This window comes from Podarcis pityusensis, assembly GCF_964106645.2.
Source record: "Podarcis pityusensis genome assembly, chromosome: Z".
In the NCBI taxonomy this organism is placed as follows: Eukaryota; Metazoa; Chordata; class Lepidosauria; order Squamata; family Lacertidae; genus Podarcis; species Podarcis pityusensis.
The window spans coordinates 42,141,560-42,165,435 of record NC_138044.1 but is presented as its reverse complement, the minus strand read 5'-3'; the positions used below and the strand labels follow the sequence as shown (position 1 = coordinate 42,165,435).

The following is a 23,876-nucleotide window of genomic DNA, read 5'->3' as shown; positions in this document are numbered from 1 at the left end:
GGCACCTCGGCAATGGACGTTAGTAAGGAAACACTGTTTTGAATGCGCTTTAAAAATCCAACACCAGATGGCACCAGAGAGTAAAAACAAATTTCTACACAATTTTCCATAGCGGTTTTTTTTCCATTTTGTTATAACAATTTAATTTCTGAGTTATTTATAGCGTCGTAGTCCCTGTCCCCCCATCCCCCGTGTGTAGTTCCACCCAATGACTTAGAATGGAAGGCAAGAGGTGGGCGGGGGCTACCAAATTTTTGGCATTGCACAGAGCACCGCTGAAATTTGAAAGCGCGAAGTCCACCTCTTGATTCTAAAAAGGAGGACTTCTAGGGTGACTCTCCATAGCCACCCCCTCTCCAGGCCCATCCTTGAGAGGAGATACAGTACATCCTGCCTCCTCCGCCTCCAAGGCTGAGACTGGAGCTCCTCACACTTGGTGGAATATTTGCCATGGTGAGTGTAGCAATCAAATTGGGGGCACCGTACACAACTTCAGTGTGTCTCTAATTTCTAGCACTGTGAGAGAGGGAGAGAAATTATTCTCTTATTTTTGACAGCATGTATGGCAGGTCTGATGCACTTTACTGCTGATTGAGCAATATGTGCCATTTGAGTTTGTGCTTCTCGCTGGCAATTTCTTTCACTTGTCCTGCCTAGGCCTCGGGCTGCTGCCTCATTTTACTGCAAGGTAATGCCTTGCTCAGCTACGGAGATATGGATTCAGCCAGCAATCTGTGCTGTAAAAGGACAAGGTGGGGAAGTGGGCTTTAAATAGGACGGAGCCACCGCTGAGGAATTGAGGTCAGCACACAAACATGAGTCTGAAAAAGGAAGCAGGGATTGGGGGGGGGGTGCGGAGTGAGCAGTGCAGTCCTTTTTTTTCTTTTTGCAAATGGCAGTGTGTGCATGCAAGGGGGAAAGACAAAAAGAGAAGTAATAGAGCTCAAAAAGACATTAGCCTGTTTTATTGTTTTAAGGAAGTATTCTATGCTTATTTTACAAGAAGACTCCGGGCAGGTATTGGTATGAAAATTTAAAAAATCAACCACTAATGTAATTTTTTTTAATACATACAAGTTATCTGCTTCTTTCTTTCCCTTCCACCTTCCCTTCCACCTTCACAACTCTCTCCAGATGCAGAATGGTGTGAACAAACGTAATATGTGAACTAGTGCCATACAAACACTCTTCCTAGCGTTTTCATCAGTGCTCCATCACTACTGCTATTAGGGATATTGCCAGAAGCTATCTGTGTAGAACCCACATTCCAGAATGGAAGATGGTTGTGTTCTCTGTAAGAATTGTTTCTTATCTAATGAAGTTACTCTGTTAGTACTGACAGCATTCAATGCCTACTTTTGATTGATAGATAGATGTTGCTATGTGAAAACCTATCTATGATTTTGTTCTGTATTCATGGAAATAAGTCATAAACTTTATTTTATTTTAAAGGGTGCACTTACAAACTGGAACTGGAACCAGTCTCAGAAGCGATGAATGAACAAAAAAGTGTTACTGCATCAGTAAGAGTTTGGATATCCTGTAATAAGGCTTGCCTATTGCTACAGCCACTTGGAACGTCAAGTGTTTTTCAAGGTGTGGGTGTAATTCTTACCTGCACCAGGTGAAATCTACTTCCAACCTTTTTTGTTGTTGTTTAGTCGTTTAGTCGTGTCCGACTCTTCGTGACCCCATGGACCAGAGCACGCCAGGCACTCCTGTCTTCCACTGCCTCCCGCAGTTTGGTCAGACTCATGTTTGTAGCTTCGAGAACACAGTCCAACCATCTCGTCCTCTGTCGTCCCCTTCTCCTTGTGCCCTCCATCTTTCCCAACATCAGGGTCTTTTCCAGGGAGTCTTCTCTTCTCATGAGGTGGCCAAAGTATTGGAGTCTCGGCTTCAGGATCTGTCCTTCCAGTGAGCACTGATTTCCTTAAGAATGGATAGGTTTGATCTTCTTGCAGTCCATGGGACTCTCAAGAGTGTCCTCCAGCACCATAATTCAAAAGCATCAATTCTTCGGCGATCAGACTTCTTTATGGTCCAGCTTTCACTTCCATACGTCACTACTGGGAAAACCATAACTTTCAACCTTACACAGGACATTACAACCCACCTTCTCTACAATCCGCCAGCCAGGTAGTGCCATCAGAGCAGGACTTTGTGGTAGAAATCCAGAACCCATTCAGCACTATGTAGATAAGAGGGCCCCCACCCGCAGAGAGTGTGTTGGATGAGGAGGGTCTTGGGGAAATCAGTGTTCAAATTTCCACAAAGCTATGAAGTTCATTGGGCGACCTTAACCTATTCACTGCCGCTTAAACCAAACCTACCTCACAGAGCTGCTCTGAGGATACAATGGGTATGCCACCTTGAGACTAGTGGGAGGAAAGGTGGGGTATAAAAGCAGAAATAGATAAATAAGCCTAACTAGACCAGAAGTTATGGGTGCATTTCAACTGGTTTTTTGTTTTTTAAAATTTTACTACTAATTTTAACTGTCTTTTGGAATATTTTTAATTACTTTGATGGATATTTTTAATTTTTTTTTTTTTGTCAGCCGCTTAAAGAGGTTGAAATTAATTCATTGTGTAATATTGCTGTGGTACCACCAGATGCTGCAGCATCGATAAAGCTGCTGGCGCATTAGCAGCGTCCTCCTAACGAGATTCCTGCATTGCTCGAGGGTTAGACTGGATGACCCTCAGGGAGCCCATTCCAGCTCTCAAGGTTCCGTTTCCTTAAACAAAACAAATCATTTTAGCCCAGGGTCCAGAATCGCCCCTTGAAAAGTCGCAGCCACCAGTTTCTGCTCTGAAGCGGAGTTACGGCAGAGTGCAGATTTTGGTTTATAAAGAGCCTACATCTCCCGACAAGCACCGGGAGGGGGAGGGCGGGCGGGCGGTGAGAGAGCGAGGGGCGCGTGACGTCAGGGCGTTAGTCCCCTCGGACTACAGCTCCCGGCACCCTCCGCTCCTTTCCCTCTTGCCCGTATAAACTATGCCTCGCTCGCTCCGACCCCGAAAGAGGGCGGACGTTTCCTGTCAGCTGTTGTCACGTGACCCAAAGGGGGGAAACAAAAAGCGGGGGCTGGGAGGAGGAGGGCGCGGGACGCTGGCGACGGAGACGACGAGGCCGCTACAGCTCGGTGAGCCTCAGGGCAGCCCTTTCCCCCTTCCTTGGAAGGTGGGCGGTTGAGGCCTGCCTTGCCCGCGCGGGGGGGGGGCCGGCGGCGGTGGGCTGACGGGTTTGAGTGGGTGACGACTGCTCCACCTCAGGCTGCAGCTCGTGGAGGGCGGGGGGGGGGCGAAGGGAATACAGATTTAAATCGCCTTGAAACGGCAACAGAAGCGCGCCCTCCCCCGCAAGCAGAAAGCGGCACATCAGGGTGCGTGGGCAAGTGCTAGCTTTCCTCATGCGAGGGGAGGGGACTTGTGGCTCCACACACACAAACATACTGTACTGTATATGTATATGTGTATGTATATGTGTATGTATATGTATATGTATATGTATATGTATATGTATATGGAGAGAGGCCTCCCCAGCTCCCCCCTGTGGTCCCCAACCTTCTTCGTTCAGGTTTACTTGGCATGGTGTATTGTTGTGAGTTTTGGGGAACTCCAGAGTTCTTTTTTTTTTGTGGCCGCCACCACTTTGGCACAGATTTGCCTCCTCTGAAACCGTCCCTCGGTTGGGGCACCAATGCAAAGGGAATTTGTGGAGCCCGCAGCCCACTTGTGCAGGATTCTGTGGGCCATTTGCAGGTGACAACCCACAGGTTGGGAAACGCAGGTATAGTAGTAGCCCCCCTGGGCTGCCTCGGGGCCCTACTCCATCTTTATGCTACTGGCCGTAAGTCAGGCTTGGGAATGCGGTGGTGCCCGTTGAGACCTGCTGCTTCCTAGCCTGTGCTGTTGGTTGTCTTCAGGTTCCCCCAATGCATTTATACAGCTGCCAGTTAAAGGTCTGCTCTTGTTCCATTTAAGGAATTTTCCCCTTCATCCCACTCCAGTCCCACCTTCTTTTTCAAACACAAGTACCCATCCCACACCTGCCTGCTTTCATGGACACACACACTCAGCAGGTTCCCCCATGTGTGTTCTGTGTGCTTTAACATCTTAATATGTTCGCCTCTCCCTTTACACACATTTTTCCATATGTCCTTGCATACCGCATGGATGAATATTCTCTATATATAGTATTCCCCCACTAAATGAGAGCTCCTTCTAATTACCGTGTTTTTCGCTCCATTGGACGCACCGGACCATAGGACGCACCGGATCATAGGAGGGGGAGAACAGGGAATTTTTTTTCTCTTGTTCTCCCCCTCTAAAACAAGGTGCGTTCAAGGTACATTCACCAGAGCTTGTGGGGCTGGCGGTGGGGGGGAGCGCTGCTTTCCCCCACCGCCAGCCTCAAAGATCCCTGAAGCCTTTGGAGCACAGCGCCCCGCTGCCCTGCACAGGTTTGCGCGCAGCCGTCCCCAAGCTAGAGCAGCGGGACGGAGCCCTCCGTCTCGCTGTTCTGGCTTGGGAACAGCCTTGCTAGCTTCTGCGGGACAGCAGGGTGAAGGCACCCCGCTGCCCTGGAGAGGCTGTGCGCGCAGCCGTCCCCAAGCTAGAGCAGCGAGACGGAGCGCTCCGCAGTGCTCCGTCTTTCTGTTCTGGCTTTGGGCTTAGCGGCGCAGCCTGCATTCGCTCTATAGGACGCACACACATTTCCCCTTAATTTTTGTTTTTTGTTTTTTTATAAGATATTTATTGAAAATTTTTTTTTTTTAAGAAACACCAAACATACAAATTACCATCACCATATAACATACAAGAATATAAAATAGAATTAACATAAAAAAAGAAAAAATAGGAAAGAACAAAAGATACAGATTAAAGTAAATGTTGTTCACCAATCATAGTTTCATAATCTTCAGACTTCCTCACATCTCCCTTCCCTGCGTTCTCAATCTTATCATTACATGCAGCAATTTGTTACCTTATTTCCATTCTTATTATATAAATCTCCAATAGTGTTACTCCAAATTACATCCTTTTCATTTATTTTCATATGTCTTACAATAAGATTACTGGAGCCATATTTCATTCAATCGTGCATTCTCCTAACATTCATACAACTTATAGTGTTTTTGTAGATAGTCCTTAAATTTTTTCCAGTCCTCTTCCACCATCTCTTCTCCCAGGTCTCGAATCCTGCCGGTCATTTCCGCCAGCTCCATGTATTCTATCAGTTGCATCTGCCATTCTTCCAGTGTGGGTAAATCTTGGGGCTTCCAATACTTTGCGATGAGTATTCTTGCTGCTGTTGTTGCGTACATAAAAAAAGTTTGATCTTTCTTTAACACCCCTTGGCCCACGATGCCCAGAAGAAAGGCCTCTGGTTTCTTAAGGAAGGTATATTTAAATACCTTTTTTAACTCATTGTAAATCACTTCCCAGAAGGCCTTAATCCTTGGGCACGTCCACCAGAGGTGAAAGAATGTTCCTTCAGTTTCCTTACATTTCCAACATTTATTATCAGGCAGATGATATATTTTTGCCAGCTTGACTGGGGTCATGTACCACCTGTATATCATTTTCATAATATTTTCTTTCAAGGCATTACATGCCGTGAACTTCACCCCGGTGGTCCATAACTTTTCCCAGTCAGCAAACATAATGTTGTACCCAATATCCTGTGCCCATTTTATCATAGCTGATTTGACAGTTTCATCCTGCGTGTTCCATTTCAACAACAAGTTATACATTTTTGAAAGTATCTTAGTTTTTGGTTCTAACAGTTCAGTTTCTAATTTCGATTTTTCCACCTGGAAACCTATTTTCTTGTCTAGCTTAAAGACCTCTCTAATCTGAGCATAATGTAACCAATTTTGCACTTTCTCCTTTAATTTCTCAAAACTCTGCAATCTCCAAGTAACTCCTTCCTTCTCTACATTTCCCCTTAATTTTTGGAGGGGGAAATGTGCGTCCTGTAGAACGAAAAATACGGCATATTGTTTTCACTTCTACATCAATATAGCGGTTTGACTTACCACTTAATTTTTTTTTTTGCAGTTCCTCTAATTAAGATTTTCTCCTAAGTTTCATTTCTTCATACCCCTAAGGTTTCTACAGTAGCTACACCCCTGTAGTTTTATATCTCTGTGATGTCCCTTGTATTAAATAGTAGTTCCTTAGTTATTTTCCCTTTCAGTCTCAACCTATGATGGGATTATCTTCTTTTCTTTCTCCCACTCTCACTGTTTCCTCTGCTAGGGGACGTTCACCTCCTGGGAACATAGGAAGCTGCCCTTGAGCAGGTTAGACTACCTACCCATCTGTGTGATGCAGCAGCAAAAAAAAGCTAATCCTATTCATCACCAGAGGTATAGTGTCCTGATCAAGGGAAGTAATACTTCCACACTATTCTGCCTTGGTCAGACCCAACCTGGAGTACTTTGTCTAGTTCTGGGTGCTACAATTTATTTTTTATTTTTTTGGTGGGTTTTACAATTTAAGAAGGATGTTGACAAGCTGGAACGTGTTCAGGGGAGGGCAACCAAGATGGTCAAGGGTCTGGAAACCAAGCTTTTTGAGGAGCAGTTGAGGAACCTGGGTATGTTTAGCCTGGAAAATAGGAGACAGAGGAGATACTATAACCATCTTCAAATATCTGAAGGGCTGTCACATGGAGGATAGAGCAAGCTTGTTTTCTCCTGCTCCAGAGTGTAGCACTCGAACCAGTGGCTTCAAGTTACATGAAAGGAGATTCTAACTAAATATTAGGAAGACTTTTCTGGTGGTAAGAGCTGTTTGGCTGTGGAATGGAAGGTGGTGGATTCTCCTTCCTTGGAGGTTTTAAGCAGAGGTTGGGTGGCCATCTGTCCTGATACTTTGGTTTAGATTCCTGACCAACTTCCAACTTTACAATTCTAGGATTTTCTGATCTATCCCAGTGTTGTCCACTCTGACTGGCAATGACTCTTCAGGGTTTCTAGTCTTTCCCATCACCTGTCACCAGACCCTTTATCTGGAGATGCCAAGGGCTGAACATGAACAAAGCATGTGTTTTGCCACTCCTTCATCTCTCCTATTGTTTTCCTCCCACAAGCTTTTAGAAGGCCTCACTTTGGCCCTATTTTAGATGGATTCAAATAAGAATTTGTGCAGGAGCTTTGCCTTTTCTTTCTTAGCATGCTATGCGTAAGTTCTTCTCACAGTATGGTGGCTTTCCTGCTTAGGTTCAGCAGAGGTTCAGCCTCTTGTTGGGGAAATATTGTAATGTAATGCCAGGTGATTTCTGAACGCATTGTATTCTGAATTTTGAGCATTGAGGAATATTGTAGCATTCTACGTTTGGGGCGTCTTCTTTATTGGGCTGCGTTGTCTACATAATTCTTTCCCTGACTCATGTATTGTTTCATATGTTCTTTTATCCCTGAATGGAGATATATCAAATAATAGGTGTTGATTTCATAGCCATAATCTAATTCCCAGCTACCAAACTGAATCATGATCTTGCAAATATATCTTGCATTTAAGCTTTGCTCGCTGGTTTACATGTTTGCTTCAGGTTGTGTCCAACTGTGATCTTTAGGCTACTTGGCATTCTCATGAAATGAATGCTGAAATGAGTCTCATGTCATTGGTGCAGAGAAATGAAGTGTGAAGCCCCCCAAATTTTGCTGTCCTGCAATTGCAATCATCTCTGATCCTTCACTGTGCTGGCTTGGGCTGATGGAAGTTTAGGTCCAACAAAATCTTGACGTCACCATGTTGGCTACCCTTACATCAGTTGGAGAATATAGTAATAATAATAATTTATTAATTGTAATAATAATTTATTATTTGTACCTCCACATTTGACTGGGTTGCCCCAGCCACTCGGGGAGGCTTCCAGCATACAGTGGTATCTCGGTTAAGCACTTAATTCGTTCCGGTGGTCCGTTCTTAACCTGAAACTGTTCTTAGCCTGAAGCAACACTTTAGCTAATGGGGCCTCCTGCTGTCGCTGTGCCGCCAGAGCATGATTTCTGTTCTCATCCCGAGGTATTATTTCTGGGTTAGTGGAGTCTGTAACCTGAAGTGTATGTAACCCGAGGTACCACTGTATATAAAAACATAATAACACATTAAACATTAAAAAACTTCCCTATACAGGGCTGCCTTCAGATGTCTTCTAAAGGTTATATAGTTATATAGTTACTCATTTCCTTTACATCTGGTGAGAGAGCGTTCCACAGGGTGGGCACCAGTACCGAGTAGGGCCTCTGCCCAGTTCCATATGTTCTCAGTCATATATTATAGGAATGGTACTTTATAGGCAAGAAGGAGGCAATCAAAGTTTAAAAATTTAAAGTCTGCTTCTTTAGGCTCTTTAGTCCTTTGGTCTTGGCTGGTTCACAGGCCTGCAGAGGCTCTGTGACCCTCCTCCTCCCCTGTAGCATCCATTCAGGAACTCAGTAGGCACAGTTCTTCCTCCTCCAGTAAGGAACTGGGAGAACCTGCAGTAATTACATGCAGACCTCTGGTCCAGGAGTCAAATGTGGCCCTTCAAGGCTGTTTGTTTGGCCCTTGGGGCTCTTTCCAGAGCATTCCTACTCCCCAAGCCACACTCTTCACTGTCCCTGTTCTGTACACTCTTTAGATGCTTTTGCCTGGCTGGAATGGAGAGAGGTGTGCCTGTGTGTTCATGTGTGTAGAAAACTTTGGCTTTTGTAGAGGCTGGAATGTTGCCTGCTGTACAAAGGTAAGAGTTGCACCTATTGCTCAAGCCTCATTTGCCTTTGGCTCCTCTTCTACTGGCAGGTGGCACCTGGAAGGTTGTTGCCCATAAGGAAATGTGGCCCTTGAGCAGAAAAAGCTCCCCCACCCCCCGTTGTATAGCATCACTTGTGATGGGGTGCTCCTTTGAAGCAGGAAAGTTATAGTGGGCAAGCAGGTGATCTAGCCCACTGTTGGAAATAAGAAACTGACCGCAATTATGATGACTTGTTGCAGGTGCTGCATTATAACAGCTTTGTTTATTAGTGCCACAACTCTTAACGGTGTCGTGATAGCAAGCCAAAAAAACTTCAGGAGTTGGTTGGTTTTGGGTTGTTGTTTTTTTAAGCTGCCCCATAGTGTTACCTTCCACTGAGTTATAGAGATGGTTGCAGTTACTATTGTTTTTTATATGGAATCTGTATTAGAAGTTACAGTACTTTCATGCATGTGTGAATATGTAGTTGTCTTGTATACTCCTGCATGCGTTTGTCTCCCTATGAGACCATGCAACTTTACTTGCCATTTGGATGCCAGAGTTTTGAAGTTTCTTGATCTATTTGAGAGCGTGTGCATTTATGTGAGGCAGAGACTCTCACACAGGAAGTTCCTTTTTATTAATATTGCTGGAATCTGCAAAATAGGCAACACAAGAAAAATCTCTTAAGTCCTTGTACTGAAATAGTTTACACAACATAGTTGTGTGAATTTGGATTCTAGCTTCAGTTTCTTTTGGCCTATTTTTAGCTCTAGAAAGTTGTTTCTTCGTAAACGAACTGGATACTCTGTAATGTTTTGACTGGATTAAAATGTAGTAGTGTTCTAGGAGGAAATTCAGAAAATTAATAGCAGTTAAGGGGAGTTGTTCTAAAGCAATCTTTTGGGGTGTGCTATTATTTTACTCATTTTTAAATTTCATTTTATATATGTTTTCCTGAGGCAGCTTAGTACTGCCTTCCAAAATTGTGAAAGGCCTTGCAAATTGTTATGATTCAACTGTTGCTTGAAATGGAACTATTTTTGTAAAATTGATTTTAGGATTTGGTTCTAAGGCTTGACAGGACATTCCCTTTTCTCTCTGTGTGAAACTGTTTCAAGCAATAGCTGAATTAGATGTATGAGAAGTTTTTCTCAATCACTTTTAATTTTTCTGTTGGCTTATTGAGAGAGGCTCCGGGCTGATTCCCCCCTCAAACACCCCCCCCCCCAGTGTATTTTCAATAAATAGCATCCAGTTTGCAGGCAGGTCCAAATTACAGGAAAGCCTTGGGTTTGAGTCTACAGAGGTAAGGGTCTCTTCACTCTTGTCTAGGTGAAGGCCATCTTAAAAAGAAGGCAGTAACGTCATCTTTCTACCTTCTTCCCATAACTCAGTTATAATAAATGACTGCTCCCTGCCTGCTCTATGCCAATATAGGCTCTATTATAGACAGACAAATGTTGACTGTAGTATTTGGGGTTTTTTTTAGATTGAAGAAATGTATTAACATTGCACCTTGAAAGAAGCCTTTGCCTGTTTATAAGGACTAAAAATACTTTTTAAAAGCAAGTACTTATTCATTACTGGTGGAAGTTACTGATGTCAATGATTCCTAACAGATGGTTGGAAGCAAACGTTGGATTGCAGAAAATGTCTGCTGTGCCCCCAAACTGTTGGTAGTGGGTGTTGAGAACTACAGTGTAGCCTTTTAGTTCAGAGAGTTTCTGGCCTGAAACTGGGCTACTGGACAACCCCACATTTGTTTTTAAGGCATTTAGGTTTGAAAGAAAGAATAAGCCTTTGAGCTAGGTTGTTCCGGGGCAGCCATATTTTCTCAGCCAGCCTAACATTACCAGCAGGTCTGAGCAGGTCTTCCAGAACATTGAGGCTCTGTAGCCACTCTGAAATATGCTGATGATACCCTTCATCCCTCTGAAACAGGCTAGTTGTAGGAGAGCAAAAATTTGGAGAGTGAGAAAGTGGCTGCTTTTGCATTTGCCTTTGCACTCTCCTCCACTGCCCTTTTTTTTACTATCAAGTTTCATTTCAACTTCACTATATAGGGAACATCCAAGGGGCATGAATGGAGATAAAATAAGCTAGCAAAAATTGGAGAATTATTAAAATACGTGGCTACAATGCTTCTGAATTGTCCAAAACATGACATATCTACAGCTGAACAAGCTGCTCTCAAGAGCACCGGTTCCTAAAGGGACGGCCACACATGACGGAAGCTAAAAGAAGAAGCATCTGTCTACCTGCCTCAGGCTCCTTGGCATCTCTAGCTCATGCACTGATATAATTTTCTCCACAAGAAGTTTGGTAGGAATCATGCGGAGGCTTGTGGGGTTGGAACTATTCCCGGCTGAGTAAATATACAGATTGATATAATACCTCGGGTCATTTAGCTCCTGGGTCACAGTCCCAAAGTAAATGTTTTTTCAGAGGCATTACTGCATCGTCATCCTAAAAAGATGGGCACAAATTCAGGGGGGGGGGGGACGACTTGTCATTGCCAAACAAACAAAGAGGTTCCAGTGTACACATTGGTAGCAGTACAAATTTCATTTGCCTGCAGGGGTGTTTTGTATTCCAGAAAACTTTGGATTTTGTTCAGGATCCACATCTCGTTCCAGAATTCCAAAGCGATGCAGGGCTTTATCCCTTAACGTTGTTTTCTTTATGACTCTTATCTTCTGCCTGCTGTCTCCTGCACGGGGTTTTGGTCACTGGTCATATCCACACCACACATCTGAAGCACATGGCTTCACCCTACAATTCCTGGAAACTTCAGTTTGGTAAGGGTGCTGTGAATTGTAGCTCTGTGAGGAGTAAAGTACAAATTCCAGAATTCTTTAGGGTAAGTCATAACTGTTAAAGTGGTATAAATGGGCTTGAAATGCATGCTGTAGATATGGCCAACCCTCTCTTTGGTCCTATTTGGAATCCTTGTCTTTTTGCCCAGTGGCCTGTTTGAGGTATTCACTGTGTGTCCTGGGGACTCCTGGGAGCTTTCATGGGGCTGATTTCAGAGACATGTTGCTTTCTGCTCCCTCTTTCTCATGCAATGATCAGCTTCAGGGAAGCATTGGACCTCTTCTAAGCTGCATATGAAGTCCATGCATGGCAGTGTTGAGCCAAGTGGACCTGGACTCTGGGGTATCTGCCATGAGAATTGGCTGTGCACCCTTGGTTAGAAAATGTGCTCCAATATTCTGCAATGCACAGGGGTTCCAGAGCAGATGCATGTTTGTGTTGTGTGATATGCAAGTCGGTGTGGAAATGTTTGCCTGAAGGTAGCAAGCTACAAATCTGCATGAGTAAGAAATTAACAGAGGTCTTGAGCTTCGTTGCTGCAGCTGGATCTTCCCATGAGTATCACATTTTATTAAATGGCATCTAAGAAATGTTGGCAGCTAGATTTTGAGGTATATTACTAGCCTTGGGTTTCAGGAAAAAAACATTCTGAGTAGTAGTAAATAGCTATCTTTTCATGAATAGTTTATAAAGTACATTATTTGAAATGCAAGCAGTTTCTGCTGAAGGATATATATTCTGGGGATTCCTGAAGTCCCAAGTAGTGATGATCTAAAGACAGGGATGCACAGCTCCAGGAAACCGGGTTAAAACAATAGAAACGAACTCTGGCATGGCAATGACTGCTGCTTAATAATTGGATAGTTTCTGCTATTTTAAGACTCTGGATAGAGCACCGTTTCAGGTTCTGCTGCAGTCTTTCTTTGGCAGCTTTCCAGAAACAGCTCATATAATCGGTTCTATGAGAAGAAAAAGTGGGTGTTTTTACAATGCAACATCTATATTGAATTTCCCCTTTTAAGATGGCAAAACTCCCAGGGTGCTATTTGGAAATATTATTCTGCTGGGCAGGTACTGTGTTTAAGCAGAAATACTACCCACTGAAGCATTGTAGTCTTAGCTTCAGAAGTTTAATTTTAGATATGTATTATCAGTTGCAGCCCACATCTTTAGACCAAAAAGGGCTGTCGGAATGCCTAACATAAGATAGAACAGTGCCAGATATGAAAACAATTAAGCAAGCAGTTACAATAATAACAATAAATTGACCGCAGATTACCAAGTTGCAAGTGGTACAAAATAAAACAATAAGAGAGAGTAATGTTCAGTAACTTGACATGCAGCCTCAAAAGACCTGCTCCCCCACCCTTTCTTTCTTCAAATAATGCTTGCTTCCATCCGAGGTAGGTGGGTGTAGGATTGCATTCAGAATCTTTGAGAGCAAAGTGTCGCCTAGTGGCTAAGAAACTTGAGCTATGAGCTAAGTAGCTCTTGTTCAAATATTGTCTGCCCCATGCGCTCACATCTTAAGCCAGTGTTCTGCAGCATGGTGCCTTTCATGTATGTAGGAGTCCAAATCCCAATGGTCAGAGATAATGGGGATTGTAGTCCAAAACATCTGGAAGGCTCCAGGTTAAGGAAGACCGCCTTAAGCAAACCACTGTCTTTCAGCCTTGGTACCCCATCTGCAGGATAAAAGTGCTATCTTACTGTGGTGATACCTTAACAGGTATAGTTGGGTTTCCTGTGATGTCACATTGCAAGTGTTAAATAATTGTTTTAATGTGACAGTGGTTTGTAAGTTAACTACTGTTAGTGTTGTTACATCTCTGGAGCGTTTTCGATAACCACTAGTGGTGGTGGGGGATGAGTGTTCAAACCCCTGTGAACTCACTTGTGGGGTGCCTCAGGCTTCTGTCCTCTCCCCCATGCTTTTTAACATCTACATGCAGCCTCTGGGAGAGATCATCAGGGAGTTTGGGCTGGGTGCCCATCAATATGTGGATAATACCCAGCTCTACCTCTTTTAAATTGGAACCAGTGAAGGCAGTGAAGGTCCTGTTTGAGTGCCTGGATGTGGTTGGAGGATGGATGGCGGCTAATGGATTGAGGTTGAATCCTGACAAGATAAAAGTACTGTTCTTGGGGGACAGGGAGTAGGTGGGTGTAGAGGACTCCCTAGTCCTGAATGGGGTAACTGTGCCCCTGAAGGACCAGGTGCGCAGCCTGGGAGTCATTTTGGACTTGCAGCTGTCTATGGAGGTGCAGTTCAATTCAGTATCCAGGGCAGCTGTCTACCAGCTCCTTCTGGTATGCAGGCTGAGACCCTACCTGCCCGTGGACTGTCTTGCCAGAGTGGTGCATGCTCTAGTTACCGTATTTTTCGCACCATAGGACGCACCGGACAATAGGACGCACTTTGTTTTAGAGGGGGGAGAACAAGAAAAAAAAATTCTCCCCCTCTCTGCCCAGCGCCCCTTCAGCGAAGCGGCAGGAGGCTCTGCGCAGAGAGGGGAAGAACTTTCCCCCTCTTGTTTTCCCGCTCTAAAACAAGGTGCCGTTTAAGGTGCGTTCAGGCGGCTACCTTGGAAGCCTGGAGAGCGAGAGGGGTCGGTGTGCACTGACCACTCTCGCTCTCCAGGCTTCAGGTTCCTTTCGACTGCTCTTTGGGGCTGGCGGGGGGAAGCCCATCACCAGCCCCAAAGAGCAGGTCAGGGAGCAGCGGAAAGGCGCAGTGGAGAGGCTGCTGCCGTAGCCGTGCATCACCTCTCCAGCCGGGAGAGGGTCGCGGGGGGCTGCTTTAGCCCCGTGCACGCTCTCCTGGCTGGAGAGGTGACGCGTGGCTATAGAGGCTCCTGCCATAGCCATGCGTCACCTCTCCAGCCGGGAGAGGGTCGCGGGGGGCTGCTTTAGCCCCGTCTTCGCTCCATAGGATGCACACACATTTCCCCTTCATTTTTGAAGGGGAAAAGGTGCGTCCTATAGAGCGAAAAATACGGTATCTCCCGCTTGGAATACTGTAACGTGCTCTACGTGGGGCTACCTTTGAAGGTGACCCGGAAACTACAACTAATCCAGAATGCGGCAGCTAGACTGGTGATTGGGAGCGGCAGCCGAGACCATGTAACACCGGTCCTGAAAGACCTACATTGGCTCCCAGTACATTTCTGAGCACAATTCAAAGTGTTGGTGCTGACCTTTAAAGCCCTAACGGCCTCAGCCCAGTATACCTGAAGGAGCGTCTCCACCCCCATCTTTCAGCCTGGACACTGAGGTCCAGCGCCGAGGGCCTTCTGGCAGTTCCCTTGTTATGAGAAGTGTCGTTACGGGGAATCAGGCAGAGGGCCTTCTCAGCAGTGGCGCCTGCCCTGTGGAACACCCTCCCATCACATGTCAAAGAGGTAAACAACTACCTGACGTTTAGAAGACATCTGAAGGCAGCCCGGTTTAGGGAAGATTTTAATATTTGACATTTTAATGTATTTTTAATCTTTGTTGGAAGCCGCCCAGAGTGGCTGGGGAAACCCAACCAGACGTTGTTGTTGTTTAGTCGTGTCCGACTCTTCGTGACCCCAAGGACCAGAGCACGCCAGGCACTTCTGTCTTCCACTGCCTCCCGCAGTTTGGTCAGGCTCATGCTGGTAGCTTCGAGAACACTGTCCAACCATCTCGTCCTCTGTCGTCCCCTTCTCCTTGTGCCCTCAATCTTTCCCAACAATCAGGGTCTTTTCCAGGGAGTCTTCTCTTCTCATGAGGTGGCCAAAGTATTGGAGTCTCGGCTTCAGGATATGTCCTTCCAGTGAGCACTCAGGGCTGATTTCCTTCAGAATGGAGAGGTTTGATCTTCTTGCAGTCCATGGGAGTCTCAAGAGTCTCCTCCAGCACCATAATTCAAAAGCATCAATTCTTCGGCAATCAGCCTTCTTTATGGTCCAGCTCTCACTTCCATACATCACTACTGGGAAAACCATAGCTTTAAGTATACGGACCTTTGTTGGCAAGGTGATGTCTCTGCTTTTTAAGATGCTGTCTAGGTTTGTCAGTGCTTTTCTCCCAAGAAGCAGGCGTCTTTTAATTTCGTGACTGCTGTCACCATCTGCAGTGATCATGGAGCCCAGGAAAGTAAAATCTCTCACTACCTCTGTTTCTTCCCCTTCTATTTGCCAGGAGGTGATGGGACCAGTGGCCATGATCTTCGTTTTTTTGATGTTAAGCTTCAAACCATATTTTGCACTCTCCTCTTTCACCCTCATTAAAAGGTTCTTTAATTCCTCCTCACTTTCTGCCATCACTGTTCTGCCATCAACCAGATGAGCGGGGGTACAAATAATAAATTATTATTATTATTATTAACCAGATCAGGTTGCTTCTTGAGGAATCGGAGAGTTCCCAAAATTTGCTGTCTTAGCAACCGTATATTCAGTGCTTCCCAACATCACCACCCCAAAAAATAGGTGCTGCAACTCACATTGAAGTTGTTACAGTAAGCCGCCAGGCGACTCAGGGCAGACTTGAGCAGATGCGTTCACCACATGCAGAGGTGATAAAAACTACGGCAAGCTGTCTTCCTGGCTGGTTTGAGTCCCTGATTCTGGTGCAGGTCAAATAAATACACTCCCACCTCCCTTGTTCTCTTAGATTCAGGTGGATGGTGAGGGCAGCTCAGAAGAGCCCTTGTGTAAATGTGCGGTCATGCAATGGTAAGCACCTGGCTGGAAAGCTTAAAGCCCGCTGCTGCTACACAGGAATTGGATTGAAGGAAATAAGAATTGGCCCTGCCCTGTAGCTTGACCAATTGTGGCTAGGAGCTAGGTGGAGTCAGATCTTAAAAAAGTGTAGACTTGCACATGCTGGCCAGCTTCCGTTTTGACTTGAAATGTTCATTTTGGGCTTCTCAGGTGTACGTAAAGGCGAGAAGTGGGCAGGGGGAGTGCTGGCCTGCAATGATACCTACCTGAGAGGTGCCGGAACCGCGCCCCGGCTGTAAAAAACAACAACACTTCATCAGATCATTGGCAGATAGGTACATTATGATCCTGGAACAGCGAAAAAAGCGCACTGCCAGTAGTGGAGGCTGTTGCATCAGGAGGAGGAGAACTTCAGCCTCTCCCACCTCAATCCAAAATCCACCAATGCACTTGCTATTAATCAGAACTAGCACAGCAATTTAAAGGAGTCCCATCAAGGAGGTGGAAGCACCCATCTTGTAAGTGCTTCACTTCAGGAATCAAAACTGGAAATTTACTGCTGTTTTCATTGTCTTCTGTGGATGTGTTCAATCTTGCTAAAATGGATTGGTGAAAGCGGCTAACTCTTTTTTTAAAAAAAACAACTGATTTCCACCAACACTCAACCCCAAATGGAAACTTCTGCTTTTTAAGTATTCTGTTGGCTTGGCTGGCTACCATTGTTGGAACCACTTTTAATGTTCTAATTCACTTTCCAAAAAACTTTGAGTGTACGAGCATGTGAGATCTTTGGAAGCCATCCAGTATTGTGATTATAATGAGTAAAAGTGGAGGCATTTATTGAAATGATCTTTTCCCCCCACCCTTGAAAGTGTTGCATTGGAATATAATAATGTATGCAATCCAGGTAAATTTTACATAGTGTATGCTTGCTTTCTTAACAGATCCCCTCCCCCCCCAGCATGGCGTCCTCATCAACCCCTAGATGTAACTCAAATTCCTTCGAGGGCTCCTCGGTTAAAAAGGCAAGTGTATTTTCTGGTTTAAATTGTCTTTCTCTTTTTGTTTTTTTTGTTTTTTATATATATCAATATTATTTCTGGACATCTATCTCTGAAGCCCTTAGCTGTCATTAGTTTTGTGCTTGAGGATCTGGATTGTTCCTAACATCTTTAGGTTTGTAACGTCTGTTTCTCTTAAAACTTCAAACTTAATACCTGAAAGGAAAGGTAGGGAACACCAAGCGTGTACTAGAGCTCTGTAATTTCTCAGCTTCCTCTTCTGATATGAAGTTTGCAGGTGCAGGGCCATGACAAAACTGCATGATCTAATCGGTTCTTCTTTTGATATTATTTTCCCCTTAGCCTGTGAAAGATGGAACTAACTGGGAACGCAATGAAGAAATACCTCGTCTACCAGGGGAAACCAGAGGGACAGGTAAAAACACAGACCAACAGTTGTGCATAATCAATTTCCCAAGAGCCAGTTCAAATGTGCAGGAAGATCCATGAACAGGGCAAGTGGAGGATAATATATTTTAGCGTCCCCCACTAAAATAAACTCCACTGTGTCAAGAGCTAGCACTTTCGGAAGAATCTAGGCTGTCCTTTATTGTATTATCTGAGTATTATTATTTTTTTAAAAGAGCATCTAGCTTGCAGGGTGGAAACGTGAGTGATAGTGAGGTATTTTCAGCTGAAAAACAAAAATGAGCATGATGCTGTGATTAGACTACTACTAGGGACAGACTGTCTCCAGCACATAACTCCAGTGCTTAAGAGCTTGTACTGCCTGTCCCTACACTACTGGACCAGGTTAAAGGTTCTTGTATTAATTTGCAAAACCCTTAACAACTTGGGTCCACAATACCTGATCCCTTATATCCCTGCTTGATCACTGATGCCTTTGAGGGATCATTTAGCTCATTGTTGCCTGCGCTGACTGGCAGTAGCTCTCTAGGGTTTCAGATGGGATCTCACTCAACCCTACATAGAGATGCCTGGAGGGATTGAACTGGGGACCTTTTTCATGCAAAGCAGATGCTCTGCCTCTGAGCTAAGAACCATTCCCCTGTGTCCGCTGCTCTTCTCCCTACATCCCCAAATCTTCTGGTCCTTCTTGCTCTCTCAAGTTGTCAACAGTGGCTCCTGGTTCTGTATAATGCAAAATAATAATAAACATAAATCTGTATTGAGTTCAAGTTACTAACTGTAACTTGACCAATTGGACATGTGCTGGTAGCTGTCCATTCAACCACAGCCAGGTATTAAAAAGACCTAGCAGAAGCCAATATTCAATTCCGGCGTCGTAAAGCAATGCCCATCTATGCCTGATAGACAATACTTTCAGAAATAATCCTATCATAATTGGACTGTGGTGGCTGTTTTCTCTTGTGCAAGTTATCACTTTGTGCAGCTGCTAATGTCCATTTAACATAGTCAGGATGGGTTCCAAGTTACACTAGGGGCACTTTCAGCCATTTGGATTGTCCTGTGGACAGTCTTAGAAACTGAGATATGAAAGCTAGGAACTAAATGGCACCTTAAACCTAGGTAATGGGCGCAACAATGGAATGTCTAGGCGCACTTTTTTAGAACAAGAATACAAAGCTGAAAATGAATGAACTGCAGCTGAAATATTATGTTCATTTTTCACATGGTCTACTCCTTCCCCTGCCCACCTCTGTAATATTCTTAAGAGGCTCTCTTCTCCAGTCTTCAGAGAGTAGCTGAAAGTGGGGAGGCAAAAAAAGGTCCCTTCCTTTCAGCAGTGGCAGTTTTAATCTGAAATCTTAGGCGCAGTATTGCGCCGAGAGCTCAGAAACTGCTTGCGCTAATGAAATTCCCTTTTGCAAAATGCGCCTAGAACAGGGAGTTTTGAACACTGCCTGTGGAACTTCACAGATCCTGCTTTTGAAAATCCTGTGAGCTTCAAAACTCATGTATTACAGTATTTAGGATAGAGGAAGGCTGCTCATGTGCCAAAAGCTGCTCAAGAGTACTATGGAGATATGGATTGCTTGTGGGAAGGGTATAGAGAGATTTTTAAAAATTCTTCAGCGGTATGAAAGCGCTGTACTTACCTGTTCCTTTTTTGTATTACCTCTTTTTTGAAAATAATATAGATAGGAATATTACAGCAAGGGGCATAACACGGCAGTAGAGCATTTATTATTTGTTAAATTTATTTTCATCTGTAGATCTTATGGTGGTTCACAGCATAAAAATACAAGATCAAAACATGAAATACATAATAGAAAGAGGAACAGAACAAAAGACTGACACCTCCTCCCCCACCAGACAAACACATTTTAAAGTATGCAGGATGTTAGTCAGCCCAAAGCCTGGTTGAAAAGGAACATTTTTGTTTGGCACCTAAAGGTGTATAATGAAGGCACCAGGTGAGCCTCTCCAGGGAGGGCATTCCTCAAACAAGGAGCCACTGCAGAAAAGGCCTATTCTCTTGTTGCCACCACTGGACCTCCCGTGGAGGAGGCACAGGAAGAAAGGCGTCAGATTATGATCACAGGATCTGGGTAGGTTCATAGGAAGAGAGGGTTTGCACGTGCTTTGTATGCAGAAGGTCCCAGGTTCAGTGCTAGCAAAAGTCTCTCTCTGGAACCCTGGAGAGTGGACCAATAAGTGGACATGGCAACTTTCTGCATTCCCAAACACAAAGCCTTATTGGGCACCTGGAGCTATTTAGGTGGTTATTTCCTTCTTGTCTGGTGTTTTGGAAAGTGTCAAAGCTCAGTGGCTTCTGCTTTGAATGCAGAAGGTCTTGGGTTCAATCTTTGGTATCTCTAGGCAGGGCTGACAGAGACTCCAGCCTGTAGTTGATTCTAAGCTGGTCTGACTAAGTTCAAGGCAGTTTCCTGTGTTCCTATTTTCAATTTCCTGCTTTAAAGAGGTATGACATATTGGTATAAGCAAGCTCTGCCACTTATCTGAATTGAAAGCAAATCCTTGCTGTTTCGTCCCAAAGAAATAAATATGATTTTTGACTGTGTTGCAATATTTTAAATGTATAACTACTGTTGCTTCCACAGACAAGGAAGTCATTTACATGTGCCCATTTAATGGACCTGTTAAAGGAAGACTATACATAACAAACTACAGGCTGTACTTGAGAAGTGTGGAATCGGTAAATACTCTATAGCAGCATATCGTGGGATGGAAGGGATTGGTTAAAGTGGCTTATCTGCTGGTTTAAATTTGATTATAGTTGCAGTTTGCCATGTTGAATTTGCCTGATTTACAATTATGAATTTGCCCAGCTTGTATTGCTCAGATGCAATGTGAAGCAAACACCACTTTCCCCCCACGTTCTACAGCTCAGAAAGCAAAAGGGGATTCTGCAGAGGGTGCTTTTTGACTTAAACCTATTTTTAGTCCATGCCTTAGACACTAGCTAGTAAGGTAAAGGATCCTTGGACAGTTAAGTCCAGTTAAAAGTGACTATGGGGTGCGGGACTCATCTCACTTTCAGGCCGAGGGAGCCAGCGTTTGTCCACAGACAGCTTTCTGGGTCATGTGGCCTGCATGACTAAACAACTTCTGGCGCAACGGAACACCGTGACGGAAACCAGAGCTCACAGAAACACCATTTACCTTACCACCGGTACCTATTTATCTACTTGCACTGGTGTGCTTTCGAACTGCTAGGTTGGCAGGAGATGGGACAGAGCAATGGGAGCTCACCCTGTCATGCGGTCTCAAACTGCCAACCTTCTGATCTGCAAGCCCAAGAGGCTCAGTTGTTTAGACCACAGTGCCACCCGCTAGAACTTACATAGAGCTAAGCAGCTGACTCTGAAAAACATTTTAAATCTCCAAGATGGGTGTACCAACCTGGTGATGCTCCAGAGTCTTCGGGTAGAGGAGCTGTGTGGCTTGAGCCTCCCTGACCCAAGCAGGCTCTTTTATCTGTTGCCTCTGTTTTTATGACCTCTTCAGCTGACAGTGAGACAAAAAGACTTGCTCCAAGATCTTGGGTGTTCAATGCAAAATAACCTTTCGCAGGTATTTGCCAAAAACTTCCAAGCTCTCTGAGATCAGTGGCTGGGACTTAGAACAAATAAAATGGAAATAGACAGATTTATCAGGTGCAGCTGATAATTGTAGTTAATTTAGAAGTGTGTGTGTGTGTGTGTGTGTGTGAGAGAGAGAGAGAGAGAGAGAGAGAATGAATTTGCCTCACTTCACAGTTCTGTCAAAACACCTGCAATTGAAACTAGGTCGCCAAACTCAATTGAGATGAGATTAACAATAGATGCTTGCAGTAGTTTGTTCAGTTATCTTTGAGATACACTTTTGTATTTCATTCACCCAGGAGTCTTTTTTTTCCATTGTATTGTAACTGAAGAGTGTGACAGAGAGAGGATGTGGTGTGGCAGCGACGGCTTGGAGGTGACTTCCTGGCAGCATTGCTGAGTTGGTTATATAGGAAAAACTTAAATCTGCCCCCCCCCCCCCGGCCTCTCATACATACTACATTTGCATTGAGTGGTGGCATCATGGTCTAAACCACTGAGTCTCTTGGGCTTGCCGATCAGAAGGTTGCTGATTTGAGTCCAAACGACGAGGTGAGATCCTGTTGCTCTGTCCCAGCTCCTGCCAACCTAGCAGTTCAAAAGCACATCAGTGCAAGTAGATGAATAGGTACCGCTGCGGCGGGAAGGTAAATGGCATTTCCATACACTCTGGCACTCATCGCGGTGTCCTGTTGTGCCAGAAGCGGTTTAGTCATGCTGGCCACATGACCCGCAAAGTTGTCTGTGGACAAACACCGGCTTCCTTAGCCTGAAGTGAGGGAGTTTGACTGGACTTATCCATAGTCAAGTTTGACTGGATTTAACCATCCAGGGGTCCTTTACCTTTTACAAGCGCTACTAGTCTGACTGGCAAATTACCGTATTTTTCTGTATATAACATGTATAAGACAACCCATATTTTTGGGAGCCCTCAACAGTGGTTGTGCTTCTTTTGTTAGTTCGCTGAGCTATTGAACAGCTTTTTGACGATCCCCTGCTCTGGCTGACGGAACTGGTGCCGTAATACCCTGCATACTGGCACTTCCTAAGCTGGGAAGAGCGAGTATGCAGCCTCCTGTCTGACATTTCCCTGCTGCCGCTGCAGCACCAGCCCTTGTTTACTTAGCATATGTATAAGACGTCCCTCAATTTATCACAAAATTTATTTATTACAATTTATCACAATGTATAAGACGATCCTCAATTTATCACCAAAAAAAATCAGAAAAAAGGTCATCTTATACATGGAAAAATACAGTTAGCCCGCTGTTCATCATGTGAATGCAGTTGCCATCAAATCAATGTCACACAATTTCATCGGTGTGACAGTGAAATATTTGAAAGATAGACATATGTTTTGCTTAAAAAATTAATGTAGCATGTTAAAAATAATCTGCTTTCTCATTTATCTAACTAGGATCCAGTGGTAATAGTGGATGTCCCTTTGGGTGTCATTTCAAGGATTGAGAAAATGGGAGGCGCTTCCAGCAGAGGAGAGAATTCCTATGGGCTAGATATTACTTGCAAGGTAAGATTCAGAACAATCCTTTGCCATTTGAAATAGTAGTCATTTTTGTTCTTTTAGGCAATAGCACATCTTATTTTGTTGATTCCTAAATTTTGAATACAATAATATGTTATTGCAGTAGTTTTGATTTAAAATGTGTGATCTGCCAGGGCTCTGAAGGCAGGTGTCAAGGCTTGTGTAATAAAAGCATTACTCTCCTGCTCTCCAGCTAACTAGACTCCCATAGTGGCTTACAGAAGATCAGTAAAAGTGGGACAGTCCCTGCTGTCATAAGCCTGTAGTCTATAAGGAAAAAGCAATGTGAAAGGAAGGTGAAGGCAAGCAAACTCAAGCCTGATTCCTTCTTGCATCATAGTTTCTATAATGATCCATTAGAATGTAAGTAGTTCGGGAAGGAGAGGGGCCAATTAGAGCTGACCTCCCAGCAGTAAATGGAGTGGAGCCTGTTATCCCATCTCTCCTTGTATTGTATGTTAAAGTGGAGTGTTGAATACAATGTGCAACGTATATTTGTATATTACATAGGCTAAGTATTATACAGCAGTATAAGAAAAACACAAGTGCATGTAAAAGCAACTTCTTCTTAATGCATTCTTTTCTTATTTAATTTTGATGAGCCTTTTAGATTGTCCTTTGTAAACTGCTTAGGTCTTCTGCTCAAATAAGTGGTGCATAACTTTGGTTAAATAAGATAAATAAAGCATCCAAGATAAACGCAAGATAGGAGTGAAATCAATCCGAGGCCAGTCAAAAACTGAAGTGAGCGAGTCTGGTGGGTCTTCCTTAGGCAAGGATTTCCGGAAAGAAAGTCCCTCTGCAGAAAAGTCCTTGTTTCTTTCTTCCTGCCTTCACCAATAAGAGGCTGTCCCTAGGATCTTGGGAACATAAGGGAGAAGGTATTCCTACTGCACATGCTCTGTTGCACAAAGCTATGCTGAAAGACTCAAGTGAGTCTTTCTCACTCATAGGAAGGAGCTGCCTAAGGAAGGCTGATGCCTGGGATTTGGAGTGTAGAAATTTGTTGAAACTAGCTTGTCTCCTTCTGCAGCTTTGCAGATGGAGCTGGCAATTTGTG

General features: G+C 44.3%; 1 protein-coding gene across 3 annotated transcripts in view; it reads left to right on the top strand.

Annotated features, from left to right (window-relative positions):
- Nucleotides 1-2,962: 2,962 nt before the first annotated feature.
- Nucleotides 2,963-23,876, top strand: part of MTM1 (myotubularin 1) — a 44,990-nt gene continuing 24,076 nt past the window's right edge. For 2 of the 3 annotated variants that reach the window (XM_080991126.1, XM_080991125.1), the window contains exons 1-5: nt 2,963-3,186; nt 17,186-17,266; nt 17,606-17,678; nt 20,290-20,384; nt 22,691-22,801. In XM_080991126.1, coding sequence (XP_080847252.1) covers nt 3,001-3,186; nt 17,186-17,266; nt 17,606-17,678; nt 20,290-20,384; nt 22,691-22,801 — 546 coding nt within the window. In that variant the 5' untranslated portion in view covers nt 2,963-3,000. The remainder of the gene's footprint in view (nt 3,187-17,185; nt 17,267-17,605; nt 17,679-20,289; nt 20,385-22,690; nt 22,802-23,876) is intronic. The other variant, XM_080991127.1, reaches the window with a different exon arrangement.